At 42.8% G+C, this 15,409-nt stretch overlaps 1 protein-coding gene across 1 annotated transcript; it reads right to left on the minus strand.

Annotated features, from left to right (window-relative positions):
* Positions 1 to 1,316: 1,316 nt before the first annotated feature.
* Positions 1,317 to 11,962, minus strand: LOC307244771 (mycocerosic acid synthase-like; the record flags this gene model as incomplete). Its single annotated transcript, XM_080020075.1, has 6 exons — positions 1,317 to 6,851; positions 7,803 to 7,984; positions 8,540 to 8,746; positions 9,248 to 9,408; positions 9,784 to 9,937; positions 11,905 to 11,962. 6 exons carry the CDS (start codon positions 11,960 to 11,962, stop codon positions 1,317 to 1,319), a joined length of 6,297 nt encoding a protein of 2,098 aa, XP_079876201.1.
* Between the last annotated feature and the right edge of the window lie 3,447 nt (positions 11,963 to 15,409).

Below are 15,409 nucleotides of genomic sequence, written 5' to 3' on the forward strand. Positions count from 1 at the left end.
AGATTGGATTTAGGTGAGGGGCCAGACAAATAACGATTCTCACAATCTGATGAGACAACAACTAAAAATGGCTGAAAGAACTTCACCCAGGCTATAGAGACTGAGGCCAACCCCTGGAGCCAGGCCTGGCTGTGGAGCTTGCAGGCAAGTGCCTGGTGACCGTGTGGCATATGAAACCAGGTTGGGTTTAGCCCGAAAAAGTAACAGGCAGCCGCTGCCTTGTGGGCCCACCCCCCAAGGCAAATCATCAGGGGCCGGTGCAATGCTAGTGGGTAGCAGGCAGAGGCAGAGTGGGGCTAGGCATGCTGGACCTGGGCAATGGAAAATGGCATTTGGCACATGGAGCTTCACCTCTCTGGTGGGGAAGGAGCACGGGTTTGGGAGGTACCGACTGGACATCATCAGACTCACCTCTACGCACAGCACTGGCTCTGGAACCAAACTTCTCTATCAGGTTTGGACTCGCTCCCACTCTGGAGTCACGCAGGGGGAGAGGCGCTGGGCAGGGGTGGGGATACTCACCAGCCAGCTCGGAGTCACTTGCTTGGAGTTTGTTCCAGTGAATGAGTGGGTGGCCTCAATGTGAATTCGGGTCACAGGGAGGAGTACTCTGACTGTTGTGTGCCTCCCTCGGAAAGCCTATGCCAGGGTACTGGAAAGGAGAATTTGGCCGATAGTTGAACCTTAGATTCAGGCGGAACAATGCTGATTTTGGAATTCGCCAGACCAATCTACAATCTATATGTTTTGTAGACTTGGAAAAAGCCTTTTACCGTGTGCCCTGAAGGGTTCTCTGGGAGGTACTATGGGCGTATGGGATACTGGGGCCCCTGCTGTGTGCCATTCAGTCCCTATATGACCGGAGTAAGAGTTGTGTTAATATCCTCAGCGACAAGTCAAATCTGTCCCCGGGTGTTGTGTTTCGGTAGGGATGTGCCTTGTGGTTCCCTGAGGTTCTCCCACAGAGTGGCTGGGCTCAGTCATAGTGATCGGGTGAGTAACTAAGCGATACGGATGGACCTGAGAGTATAACCATTGCTCCGCCGCATTGAGAGGAGCCAGTTGAGCACAACAAAAAGGTAGGAGACCCGGGGGCCGACCCAGAAGCCAGTGGAAGGATTATATCTCCCAGCTGGCATGGTAAAGCCTCGGAATTCCCAAGGATGTGCTGGAGGAAGTTGCTTGGGAAAAGGACGTCTGGGCCACCCTGTTAAGCCTGTTGCCTCCGCAACCCAGACTAGGATTAGTGGCATGAAGATCTGGGAATAATTAAACTGCTGTGTATTGCATGTGCATAAAAGGTGTGTTTGACAGTTCTACAGTCTCGTGGAAGCAGACTCCATTTCTATGGAGTTTTGATCATCAGCACCCTCATTCAGGATGACTACCAGGGTTGAAATGGTCGCATTGGGGTCCAACAGTTTGACCAGAGGCACGTTCACACCTCGCTCCTGAAAGATGAGGTTCTGCAGAGTCATGGCCTGCATGGAGTCGATGCCCAGAGAAGAAAGAGACAAGTTGTCACTCAACTCACTCTTGTCGAGGCCCATAGTGTTGCAGAGAAGAGACTTGACATAATCGTTTGGCGAGGATGCTTCTAATGGCGTCAGTGAATCCACCTCATTGGATTTTTGGAACACTTCCTCTAACAGCGCAGCCAAGCGCATGGTCAAGGCATTGTTTTGTGACAGGATGTTGGAGCGGATGTTTTTGAAGTGAAACCGACACACCGCTTGCTGAGGTCTGTTGAGAATGAGACACTGTTCCAAACTCTTGTGCACCTCAGTCACCTCCATCACCATTATCCCCTTGGCCTCCAGAAATCTTTGAAAGTGCTCTTTGTTCAAAAGGAGGCCAAGGTTCATCGCCCCCCAGTTGATGGACTGACCGGGGAGTCCGTGCTTGCGTCTGTACTGACAGAATGTGTCCAGGAAAGTGTTGGCTGCTGCATAGTTTGTTTGTGACGCATTCCCCAGAAAAGCAGAGATGGAGGAGTAGCACACAAAGTAATCCAACTGGCAGCCAAGTGTTGCATGGTGCAGATTCAGAACACCCATCACTTTAGGCTTGAGAACCTTTTCAAAGAGAGATCTATCCAGAGTTTCAATGAGCCCATCATGAAGGACCACTGCACTGTGAAACACTCCTTTGATTGGACAGCTGGGAAATCTCTGGCAAATAGCACTGACAGACTTTTGCACATGTTCTGTTACAGACACGTCACACTCCATGGTAGTGATGCATACCTCATGCTGTTTCTCAACACTGTGTATCGCTCTCTGCATCTCTGGCTTGGGTTTGCTCCTGGAAAATATAACAACGTGTCCTCCTCCTCTTTGGGAGATGAACTTGACTGTTTCAAAGCCCAGGCCAGATAGGCCGCCCGTCACAATGTACACAGCGCTCTTCCTGAAAAGCTCTTTTTTTGTAGGCAGAACTGGAATCTCAGACAGTGCACTATTGAGATCTTTGCCATTCAGGCCTAAGGTCACAACAGGTAGGGCCCCTACGTTGAAGTATGATCCTACTGCCTTTGTGGGAGGGACAATGTTATTTTTGAAAGCCTCTTGCTGAAAGGTGAAACTCTCAAGAGCAAATGACTTCCTGTTCAAATTCATGGCCTTCAGCCAACGATAAATGTGTGGCCTTTGTGCAGTCAGAGATCCCCTTTGCAGAACTGCTGATATTTGTAAAATTTGCGTGTGAACACTGTCCTTGACACTTTGAAAGGCTTCTTGAGCAAGCAAACACTGAGATTGAGATTTGGTGATGATGACAATATTTCGTACCCCGGGAATGTTGCCACATTTAATGATCACAGACTCGTCAAATGGAGGCAGAATGACAAACGCTTCCACCTGGTTAACAGCTACGAAACGTCCATTGCACTGTGGCTCTACAATGACTTTCCAGCCTGATTTGTAAGAGGTGTGGGCCAAGACTTTCATTAGGGCCGAATCTGAGACAACGGATATGATCCCAAGATGATGTTTGGCTTTGGGCAAGGCTCTGTGCAGGATCTCCCAAGCAAGCACAAAGTATGAAACACAGGGTGTCTCCTTGAGGAATGGGAACCTGTTTGTGCTATAGCACACTTCCTCTGGTACTACAACCTTGGTGGCCGCAACAACAGGGTAACAGCAAACAACATGATCGCCAACTTCCCGTTTTTTTACATTCTTCCCAACAGCTGTTACAATACCACTGAAATCCAGAGCAAGTAGCTTGTGGTTCTGAGATGTGTGCTCGTTCCAGTAGATTGTCTGGCCAAATTTGAAATGTGAATCGCTGACTGGAAAATAATCAGAGGAATGAACACATATCTTACTGAGTTGAATTTCCACTGATGTCTCACTGATTGGCTGCTCCTCCACATCGTAGGGAATGGCACGTAGCTTAGTTACTTCATATGCATCATCCGTGTGAAGGATGCAAGGCTCGGACCATGATGGGCCGAATTTCCCCTCCGAACTCTCAATCATTTGAGTAGGAGTGCGCACAATTGAGGGCTTCAAAATCAAGCCATCTTCTATGACCAATTCTGGGTAACGACTACAAGGACATGATTTTAACACCTGAGACAGAGCTGCAATGTCCTCCCCAGAGGTAGAACTTATATCAATCAGCTGAAAGTTAAGGTTTGGTAACTCTGCAGAAAGTGATCTTGTCATGCCAGAGAGAGAAAAGCCTGCACTCACACGGTCCACCGTGATCTCAGCTGAGTGGTAGGTTACCGCTCTGATTGAGTTTGGATAATTTAAAACCTTTAGTTCAAGGACTATTTGGCGGTACATTTCACAGCAGCTCACCAGATTCTGCAGGACATCATCTGCTGCCAATGTTGTCAGGTCTTCTTTACCCCAAAGAAACAAGACTTCATCAAAGTTTTTCGCAATATCTTTGATGTTTAGTTTCGCCAACAGAGTTGGGAATCCATAGATCACGAGATCCTTTGCATGTGTGGTGGAAATGTAGATAGATGTGTCGTCAAGATATTTTTTCATGGCTGTGGATATTCCTAAATGGTCACAGAAGACCAGAGCCCTTGGAGGGTTGGAGACTGTGATTTCCTCAGAGATGACATTGTAGTCATTGTGGTAAAAGTACTCCTCAACCACACGGGAAGCACTGCCAAGGAATTTGATCATCACATGCTGAAGCTCAGCCAACACACCGCCCTCTTTATCGGTGAAGCAGCCACACACTTCAAAGTGATCAGTACCAACAGCCACTGTTCTTAGATAGACAACCATCTCGTGTTGGAGGGGTTCGAAAACTGTAAGTTTGCCTATTTTGGCAGGAAATCCTGGTCTGCCAGCAAATGCATGTGCCACGGTAACTGTGAGAAGCTGCATCAGGAAATCAAGTATAACTGGATGAATGTGATAGTCATGCAACTGAGACCGCAATTCTTCTGGAACTGTGACAAGTGAGAAAGCCTCCATCAGCTCTTGGTAGTAATGCACATCACCTTTATTTTGGAAGACATCCCCATACTGAAAACCAACCTCAGAAAGTTTTCTGTAGAATTCTTCAGAATTTATGACAGATTTGCCTCTTTTGTAGATGGAGCTTAAGGAAATGCATGGCTGCTTGTTTAATTTCCTCTGCTTGGCACCTACTGTGCCTGATGCATAGACTGCTGATGAAGAGAACACTTTGAAACCTGCTTCATTCCCAGTTTGTTCTAGTTGCACTTTCATCTCTGGTGCATTCTGGGTTAGAACAAATGGGCTTTGAAAGTTGACGCTGAGCTGAAGTGAATTAAGAGGAACTCTTGGATTGGCACTCGCCATGAAAGCAGCCAAACCCAACTCAGCATAGAAAGCACCCGGGATGATGGGAATGCCATTGTGCTTATGCTCTTTAAGGTAGAAGGATGAGTCAGCTAATAGATCACAAGTGAAAACATTGCTTTCACTGCCAGTTTGAGAGAGGATGGGGTGACTACTTGCTGTGTTTTTCTGTGATGCCCCAATGATTACATCTCTCTCAGAGCAATCAAACTGGTACCTCGGAAAAGGCAATGGGTTCATCTGGCACCCTTCGTAGTACTGCTTCCAATCTACGTGAACCCCCGCTTCAAAAAGCTTTGATACCACAGCAAGCATTGTTTCATGATCTTTCTCTGGCTGGACAGAGGCCAAAACAGGGGTGTTATTTCCCAGAGTTTCCATGATGTTTCTTTGCAAAGCCCTCCTTGGACCAATCTCAACAAACACTACATTCTTCTTCCCTTTAGTTGCTGCACTCAATGCCTGCTCGAAAGAAACTGGCTCGCGGATGTTTCTTGCCCAGTATTCTCCTGTGATAAAATCTGGATCCTCAACCTCCTTGCCTGTCACTGTAGAAAACAACTCTGTGTCTCGATCATTCACCCCTAATGATCCAATACTCTCACTGATGTCGGACAGAATTGGGTCCATCATGTGGCTGTGGTAGGCAGCAGGCACATCCAGTACACGGAGGAATAGATTCGGACCCTTGGCTGAGAATTTAAGCTCATCGTGAAGTCTTGCTATTGCATCTGCATCCCCCGACAGGGTGCAGGACTGGGGGCTGTTGAAAGCAGCAATGCAAATCTTGTTGTTGTAAGGAGTGAGGAGCTTGACTACATCAGACACAGCCATGTTACTAATTACCAGCATCTTCCCTCCAGTGACCCGACATTGGAGAGCGCTGCGGTAGTAGATGACCTTGATCGCATCCTCCAGAGACAATAGGCCAGAACAGTGAGCAGCAGCAACCTCGCCAACAGAGTGTCCAAGGATGGCGTCTGGCTTCACACCCCAGTGTTTGAGGAGTGTGGTGATGCCGACCTGAATGGCAAAGAGAAGGGGCTGCACAACATCTGGCTTTTCAAAGTCACTCCTTTCGATCTCACTCTCAAGGCTGTTCAATATGTCTAACGTGCTGAAACTTTGGAAATATTTCCCAATCTCTTTGACTTTATCTCTGAACACAGGCTCTCGTTTTAAGAGCTGCTTGCACATGCCATGGTAGGTTACGCCGTTGCCACAGAAGACAAACACCAACCTTGCATCTGAATAGGAAGGTGCAACAGTTTTGCTCAAGGCCGCTTTGAGCTGATCTTTGAGATCACCTAAAGAGGACACCAGAAAGGCCTTTCTGTATTTATGCTTCAGGTGGCTTCTTCTGCATGCGGCTGTAAACACGAGAGAATCAAGGTCAACCCTGTTGTCAGCATCTACCTGTTTGATGGTGTCTTCTAGCATCAAGCTGAGAGATTTCAGTGACTTTGCTGAGATGACAAAAAACTTGCTTGATTTCCCCTCGCAGTTTCGAGGCAAGTGCGACCGTTTGTGTTGTTTGACAATAGCGTGCGCATTTGTTCCCCCAAACCCGAAATTGTTAACTCCGGCTATCCTTTCCCCAGAGTTCCTCCACTTCTCTGCCTCAGAGGGAACTTTGATATTCAGAGCCTTTGCATCTACACTGGCACTGTCTTCGGAATAGAACACTGTAGGAACGATGGTTTCATGCTTCATCATGAGCAGTATTTTAATGAGTCCTGCCACTCCAGCCGCAGACTCTGTGTGTCCGATGTTGCTCTTCACGGAGCCGATGCGTAATGTGTCAGACCCCGAGGGCCTGGCTTTGGCGATGATGTTTGAGATGCTGCCTGCCTCCGTCGGGTCTCCAGCCGGAGTTCCAGTTCCATGCGCCTCGATGTACTGGACGTTGGCAATGTCCGACTCAGAGTAGATCCTCCTCAGGAGTTCCTCTTGTTGACTCATCGAGGGCTTCGTGATAGGAGTGACCGAGTGCCCATCTTGGTTGACTGCCGTTTTGCTGATGACACCCCATACATTGTCACGGTCCTGTAAAGCCTGTTAAAAATATAATAGTTTCACGATTTATTTATTTTCTACATTTATCAAAATAGTTAAAAGTCAAAATACCTTCATTTTAAAGAACTGAATCACATTGTTATTATGCTGTAGCTTAAAGCACAAGCATTTATCTTGAGCCCCTTTCCCACTTGCACTGAAAGCCGCAAATCTACCGTCAATATTGCGTATTGGTGTCATGTGGGAATGGGAGCCGGTGTCCATGTTCCGTAAAAGTCGTTCCGTAAATTTCCCCACTCTCTAAGTAGTATAATTTACGGCAAAATGTTGGAATGTGAAGGGAAGTATGTGGGAATGGAAGCAGTAACATTTCGGCAAAGTAGGGGTTGTGCGAATCCAAATAGTGAAAGGGGGGGTGAAGCGCCGGTCAAATAAACACTTCTGTTGCCTGGTCTCACGTGATATCAGACACCTCTTGAGCGAGCATTATGTTATGTATCTGGAACAGACATCTATGTGGAACAGACTCCAAACGGAACTTTTACATAATGGAAGCCAATGTGGGAATGAGTACACTACTGCCTTTTCCGGATATTTTTAATCCAGCAATGTTAGGAATTCCATGTAGATTAGGGGCTTTAGTAAGAACAACAGTCGGTTCCAAAAATCATTTCCGGAACCAATTGGAACTACAGTACATATAAATGATAGCCTATCACCAATACAAAAGCATCTTTATTGATTGATGTGATTAACTTTAAAATCAGAAACTATTGTAAAAGTATTAACATGACCTTGAATTGTTTTTTTGGCCGTGTAGAAATGCACTGCTGTAAAGGAGAGCACTCGATTTGGGGAAGAGGTAGGAAGTGGTCTATTAAATGGAAAAAGCTAGCTGGCACTTTTTAAGAAACGGTCATTCACTGTATTTGCAGAAATCTGGTCTTTCTTTCTCACAATAATCTCACAATGTTTAATATATATCCTGACCTTTTTCAGAGGCTTGAGCAGGACGACGCCGCATCCCTCTCCTCTGCCGTAGCCGTCGGCTCGTCCGGAGAAAGGTTTGCTGGTTCCTTCGGGTGAGATCATTTTGGCTTTGCTGAGGGACACAAAGATCCTGGGCTCAAAGATGGCGTTGACGCCGCCGCATAACGCCATCTCACAGTCCCCTGATAAGATAGAGCAAATATTTGAGTTATGAAAAATATTCAGTAAATATGTAAAGAGGCAGTGTAAAGAAAAGCAAATGAAAAGATGAAAGAAAATGCAGACATGCGGCCGTGGTTGGAGCAGTTGGTGAACGTATGTGAGTGAGTGAAGCATTAACCAGGCTTGTCAACAGTTACCCATCACGATGGTCAGGCGTTCCCAAAATTGTCTAATAATGTTGAGAAGCCCGGGGACCAACTCCAGATCTGGACCGATGCCTTGCTCAGGGGCATCGGCCGGAGCATCCAAACCTAACGTGTCTTTTTGGGGTGGGGTAGCACTCGGAGGAAACTGATGTGAACATGGGGAGCATGCATTCTGCCATAATATACAGACATGGCTGAATGCAACCGTGTCTGCATTTTTCTTTATTTTAAAAATGAAATACAAGTTAAAGTGCTGAATTTTCCTTATTTTTTTAAGTAAACCGCCCAGTATTTCTCTGGCAGACTCCGCTGACAACCTGAATTTAATTTTTTTCCCCTCTTTTTTTAGTGGTTCTAAGTCGTACTGACCCTGTCTGATGGCCTGGCAGGCGAGGTGCAGCGCCACCAGGGACGAGGAGCACGCACAGTCGATGCACAGCGACGGTCCGGTGAAGTTGAAGGTGTAGGAGATGCGGTTGGCTGCGATGCTCATGGCGAGGCCCGTCCCCGTCCAGTGGTTGATGACGGCGGGGTGCATGTGGGCGGCACACTGCTCGAAATCCCTGTTCATCAGACCTGAGTCGGAACCAGAACCAGAACCAGAATCAGAATCAACCCTCAAGGCAGAGGCATACTTTACAAGAAGAAAGGCGAAAGAACCACCGGAGACCATGTCCCAGAACACCGTGGTCAGAAGACTCAATAAGAACTCTGTTTACATCTCTGACCACAAATAGCCAAATATTAAAAAAAATATACAGAATATACAAAATACGATTCTATGCACAGGATAATTTATTGATATGGGTATATTGGGTTTAAATTATAAATCATTACTACATGGAGTGTAGTACATGGAGTGTATGTTGTTATTTAAATATATTACACGAATGGCGGCAAAACACATTGATTCACAAACACAGTTTAAAATTTCTCAGTTTCCCATTATAGTGTTGTGTTATTATCTACAGTGTTATTTAACATTAATGTAAGCGTCTGAATACATACTGTATGTCCAATGTCCAGCGTATGCCCAGACAATATCTAGTCCCACAATTCATCACCACATTTTCTCACCAATGAACACTCCGGTGCTGGTGCCGCTGGCCTCCTCCAGGGGTATCCCAGCATCCTCCAGGGCTCGGTACACGCACTGGAGCAGCTGCTTCTGCTGCGGGTCCATCTGGTCTGCCTCGCTGTCGCTGATCCCGAAAAACCTGTGGTCAAACTCATTGAACCTGCGGGAGAAACCAGGGGGGGGAAGGGTGAGGTCAGCTTCCATTTTGATATTCCAGCTATCTGCACCTTCTATGGAGACATGCACACATTTACAATTTACACATTTTGATATTAAAGTGGTCATCCTTAAGATTATTTGGATTCAAATTTTTTACATTTTGTTAATTATTTAGCTGAAATTTCATAACAAACAAATATTCACAGTATTGGAGTAATGTATGTGCTCAGCTGTGTTTCCATGGTTGGTGGCGGGGTCCGCCATAAGGACAAGGCAAGTTTTGAATGGGGATCCTGATTAATTTATCCTTTATTATAGATCATAAAAACGATGAAGATTTAAAACAAAAAAACTAAAATTAAGCAACAAAGCGCACCCCCGGACGAGCGCGGCCTTGGCGGTGCGCGACTTCCCCGTCTTGCTGTCGTCAGCATCATACCAGCTGGACAGGTCAAACCTCTCGCTGGGAATGGGAACAGAGCAGTTCCTTCCTTCCACAAGAACTTTCCAGAAGTTTTCCAGCCCCTCTCCTGTTTGTGGGGACACACAAAATGAGTATATACACTGAGAAAGCCACAACATTAAAACCACTGCCAGGTAAAATGAATAACGTTGATCATGTGGTTCCAATGGCACCTTTTAAGTGGTGGGATATATTATTGTTATATATATATATTGTTATATATTATTATTATATATATACTGTTATATATTATTATTATATATATACTGTTATATATTATTATTATATATATACTGTTATATATTATTATTATTATTTATTGTTATATATTATTATTATATATATACCGTTATATATCATAATTATTATTATTATTATTATATACTGTTTTATATATATATATATACTGTTATATATTATTATTATTTAGTGTTATAGTGTTATATATAGTGTTATATATATATATATATGTATATATATATATATATGTATATATACTGTTATATGCTATTATGAAATATATACTTTTGTATATTATTATTATTATTTGAGGCAGCAAGTGAAGAGTCAGTTGTTGAAGTTGATGTTGAAGCAGCGTAAGGATCTGAGCCACTTTGACAAGGAGCACATTGTGATGCTGGACGACTGGGTCAGAGCATCTCCACAACCACAGCTCTTGTGGGCTGTTCCCGCTATGCAGTGGTTACTACCAACCAAAAGTGCTCTGAGGAAGGACGACCGGTGAACCGGCGACAGGGTCATGGGGCTCAAGGCTCATTGTGGGGAGCCAGGTCCAGCCCGTCTGGTTGGATCCCACAGAAGAACTACTGCAGCACAAAGTGGTGAAATAGTGAACGGTGCTATGATAGAAAGGTGTAGAACACACAGTGCATGGCAGCTTGCTGCGTATGGGAGCGCTCACAGTGTCCATGCTGACCCCTGTCCACCCCTGAAAGCACCTACAATGGACACAGGAGCGTCACAACTGGACCAGGGAGCAATGGAAGAAGGTGGAGGTCTGATGAATCACGTTTCTTCTACATCATGTGGATGGGTGGGGTCAGGGTCCGATCCGGCGGAGCATCTGTGGGATGTGCTGGAGCAACAAGCCGGATCCGTGGGGGCACCACCTCCAACTTCCAGGACTTAAAGGATCTGCTGCCAACGTCTTGGTGCCAGATACCACAGGACACCTTCAGAATCTGGTGGAGTCCATGCCTCCACCTCACAGCTGTTTTGGGGACATGAGGGGGAGCTCCACAGTATTAGTGTTAATAGTGGTGCTTTTAATGTTGTTGCTGATCAGTGTTCATTATATATATGATTATCTGGAAGAGGTGTTTGTCGTGGTCAGGATTGGTGAGTTTCTCCAAAGACAATTATCATAAACCAATTAAATATAAAAATATAATATACAGACATGAATTAAAAATAAATTACATTTAAACACAAAACAAATACTTCAAAGTGTGATTAAATTATAGGAATATAGGGTGTTTTAATATATACAATATATCACTTCGGTGTGTGTGTGTGTGTGTGTGTGTGTGTGTGTGAGTCAGCAGACTAGTACAGAGGTATCCACCTGATGCAGGACGTTAAACGGGGGAATAAACTATATTTTGTCCGTTGTCTCTTGCTCTGTCAAGGTGTCTTCCTGTTTTGCATCAGACACTCGTAACAAGAAGTAAAAGATAAAGAAAAATCCAATATATATATTTTGATGAGTGAAATCAGATGTTTAAATGTTACAAAGTTTAATCAGAATATTAAAAAAAACAAAGGAAAACCCCCAAAAAAATGTAATTAAAAGGACTTGCTTGTTATAACCACAGTTAAGTAGTGATTGATCATATAACAATAAATGATATATATAATATAAAACTTTACAATAATTCCGCATCTGCCAGGTAAAAAAACCCTCCAGAATCATAGTAAGCTAAACGTACTACTGCTTTATCACATTTTTCACACATATCGTCCTCATCATATTTTTTTATATACTTTTAAAAATATTTATTTAGATTGATTTACCCCCTGGAAAATTGCATCCGATGCCCACCACAGCAATGCCGTCTTCAGTGTCCTCCATGCCCACTGCGCATCACTGTGAGGTCCAGTTTATGAATTTATTTAAAAAAAAAAGTATTTATAACAAAAGAAATTAATGCACTTTTTAACATGAATGTTTAGCCTGTGGAAAGGCCCACGACGCTGGTCTTGGTCAGGGTAGGCTATGAGCTGGTGTCTGGTGGCAACGGAGTTTTATTTCTTTTGTTTATTAAACATTAATGATTGACTATGGTCTACTGTAAAGATGATTTAAAAAAGTAAATAAATGACAGTACCAATGATAACAGTTTCTCTCGAACAAGATGATGACGAGAGCCACTCCTTAAAAGTAGGTTTTGATTAGATATGATGAGGGAAAAGTAGCTGTTTGGATATGAATATTCTGTAGTCTGTTCTCGCATGTTTTGGGGTACAGACACATTTGCATTATGCTTATTGTGTAAAATGTTTTTTTAGAAATGGAAAGACAGTTAGGTGCCTGGCTTCACGTCACAGAAATAAATACAGAAAGATCAAATGAAAGATACGATGGAAGTACAGTGGAATGTACCTTTAACTATACTAAAGATATGTCAATAAATATAGTTTACACTTATTAGTTTACAAATTTGACTTGTTTCCATCTAAGAAAACATGCTGATAACATATTTCTAAATATTATTTTCTGATATAAGGTAAAGTTACAGCATAAAATGGAACATAATATAATATAATATAATATAATATACTATATTATAATACAGTATAATATAATGTTATTTAATATAATATATTATATTATAATGTAATAAAATATATTATAATATGATCTAATATAAATGTGATCATAATATAATATACAATAATATCATTATTTTAATAACTGTAATATAATTTTAGAAAGTAAAGACCGTAGTACAAAGTTTGATTTTGATTACATCTGAACACTTAAATTGTTAATGATTGAATCGTCTAGAAGTGAGTTTTGAAAAGATAGTTATATGTTCATAGATTCCTAATCCCGAAACACACGACATTCAGAGGTTGGAGCTTGTTGTCTATGTTCCCATGGTTACTAATATGGATTACATTTTAACATCATAAGATAATATCCTGTTTAGTCAGTTATTGATCCAGGAAGAATATTTTTGTGTGAATATTTTACGATGTTTTTTGAACTCCAGAGGTGTCTGTGGCATCTCACATCCACAGCTACCTGTAATATAATGTAAATACATAATGTAATATAATGTAAATATATAATGTAATATAATGTAAATACATAATGTAATATAATGTAAATATATAATATAATGTAAATACATAATGTAATATAATGTAAATATATAATGTAATATAATGTAAATATAGAATGTAATATAATGTAAATATATAATGTTATATATGGTGCGTTCAGCTGAAGGTACCACTGGAACTACCCTCCCCCCCTTGCAGGAGTTATACACCAGGAGGTGTAGTAGCAGAGCTGCAGGATCATGAAGGATCCTCATCACCCCAACAACGGACTGTTCCAGCTGCTGCGTCAGGCAAGCGCCTCCGCAGTCACGCAGCGAGAACAGAGAGACTGAGACAGTTTTTTCCCGGAAGCCATTAGAACTGTCAACGCTGACCTCACCAGGGGTCCTAACACATAGGCTCCACTACCTACTGTACTGTATGTAGCATACTGTACCGCATACTGTCACTGTTCAGGGTTGTTCGTGATGCCGTATTGCTGCGCCGTACTGTTGTATACTGTGCTGTATTATCCCAAACACTACCTCACACTATTCACATTCACATGCCACTTTAATTCACATGCCACTTTAAATGCACATATCTGTATATACATAGGCATATTCCTTCAACCTATTCCATTTTATTTCATTTCATTTTTATTGTATTTTATTCTATATATTTTTATTTTATTCTATAAGAATTCAACTTACTGTATTACGTTTTAGGAGTCAGTTAGTCGGTCTATTAGAAAGAATTTTTTTATTTTTATTTTTTCCTAGGACATATTGTGTGCTATCACCGGGTGCATTGCATTACATTCCACTGCATATATGTATGAAAGTATGTATATGTATGTGACAAATGAAAAAAAATCTTGAATCTTGAATCTTTTGAATCTTGAATGTAAATATATAATGTCATATAATGTAATATAATGTAAATATATGATAATAATAATAATATATTCTCCTTCTTTCCGATGCTCCCGTATGGGATCGCCACAGTGGATCATCTGCCTCCAATACCTTCTGTTCTGTTCTGTAATAAAATGTAATTTAATGTGAATAAATAATGTCATATAATGTCATATAATGTAATTAATGTAAATACATAATGTAATGTAATGTAATGCGACTATATAATGTCATACAATGTCATATAATGTCATATAATGTAAATATATAATGTTATATAATGTAAATATGTAATGTAAAATAATGTAAATACATGATGTAATATAATGTAATTTAATGTAAATATATAATGTCATATAATGTAATTAATGTAAATACATAATGTAATGTAATATAATGCAACTATATAATGTAATCTAATGCAATATAATGTAAATATATGATGTTATATAATGTAATATAATCACTCCCCCGCCTGCTGCGCACCTGCATTGATCTGGTTGATTCGCCTATCTCTCCCAGTGCCAAAACTCATACTCATTACATACACCGCACAACAGGCCTCAGGTTTGCGGGACAGGTGGGGTGTGAGCTATGTGGGTTGGGGATGTGGCGGGCGGCTGCCATCTTGCCTGTCACACTCGTGCCCCAGTGTGTTTCTCGTCCGTTCCGAAATTTAAATCCCACTCATAGTAGCTGAGAACACATACACTCGCACACCAATACTACTCCAAACAACACTCCACCAGACCAGGGTCTGCGGGACAGGAGGGGTGCGAGTGATTCGGTTTGCCTTGCTTGGAGGACTTAAACAATTTTAAATGCAATTGCCAACAGCACACATTGAGCACTGGGGTGTGGTTGGCCAGGGGGCGTCTGGTCAGCTGCGGTTGGGCGGGTCTCGCTCTTGCATGGGGCGTGGGTGGGCATGGGGTCCCTCCGGCTCGCCTGCAGTGCGGGCGGTTCGGGCGGCGTGTCAGCGTGTCGGGGTGTCGTTCTGTCGGCGCGGTACCTTGCTCCGGGCCTGTGGTCTGTGCCTGGCGCCCGTGGCCCAGGTTCTGCGCCTGTGGCTGCGTCTTGTGCCTGCACTTGGGTGTAGGTTGAACATGTCATGACATAGCCTATGTCATGACATAGGCTTTGACCCACACACACTCAGCCTATCCTGAGTGTGTGTGGTGACGGGGGTTTTACTTGCCAAATCCTTAATCAGGTTTTGAACCTGTGACGGCAACGCTGGAAGGTAGCGTGTATGTTGAAAAATGCACCCAAAACACATTTTTACTTCACAAATAACAAATAATCTCTACACGGGAAAGTATGTAAGGTAAATA

The sequence above is a fragment of the Zeus faber genome (genome assembly GCF_960531495.2).
Source record: "Zeus faber genome assembly, chromosome: 19".
In the NCBI taxonomy this organism is placed as follows: Eukaryota; Metazoa; Chordata; class Actinopteri; order Zeiformes; family Zeidae; genus Zeus; species Zeus faber.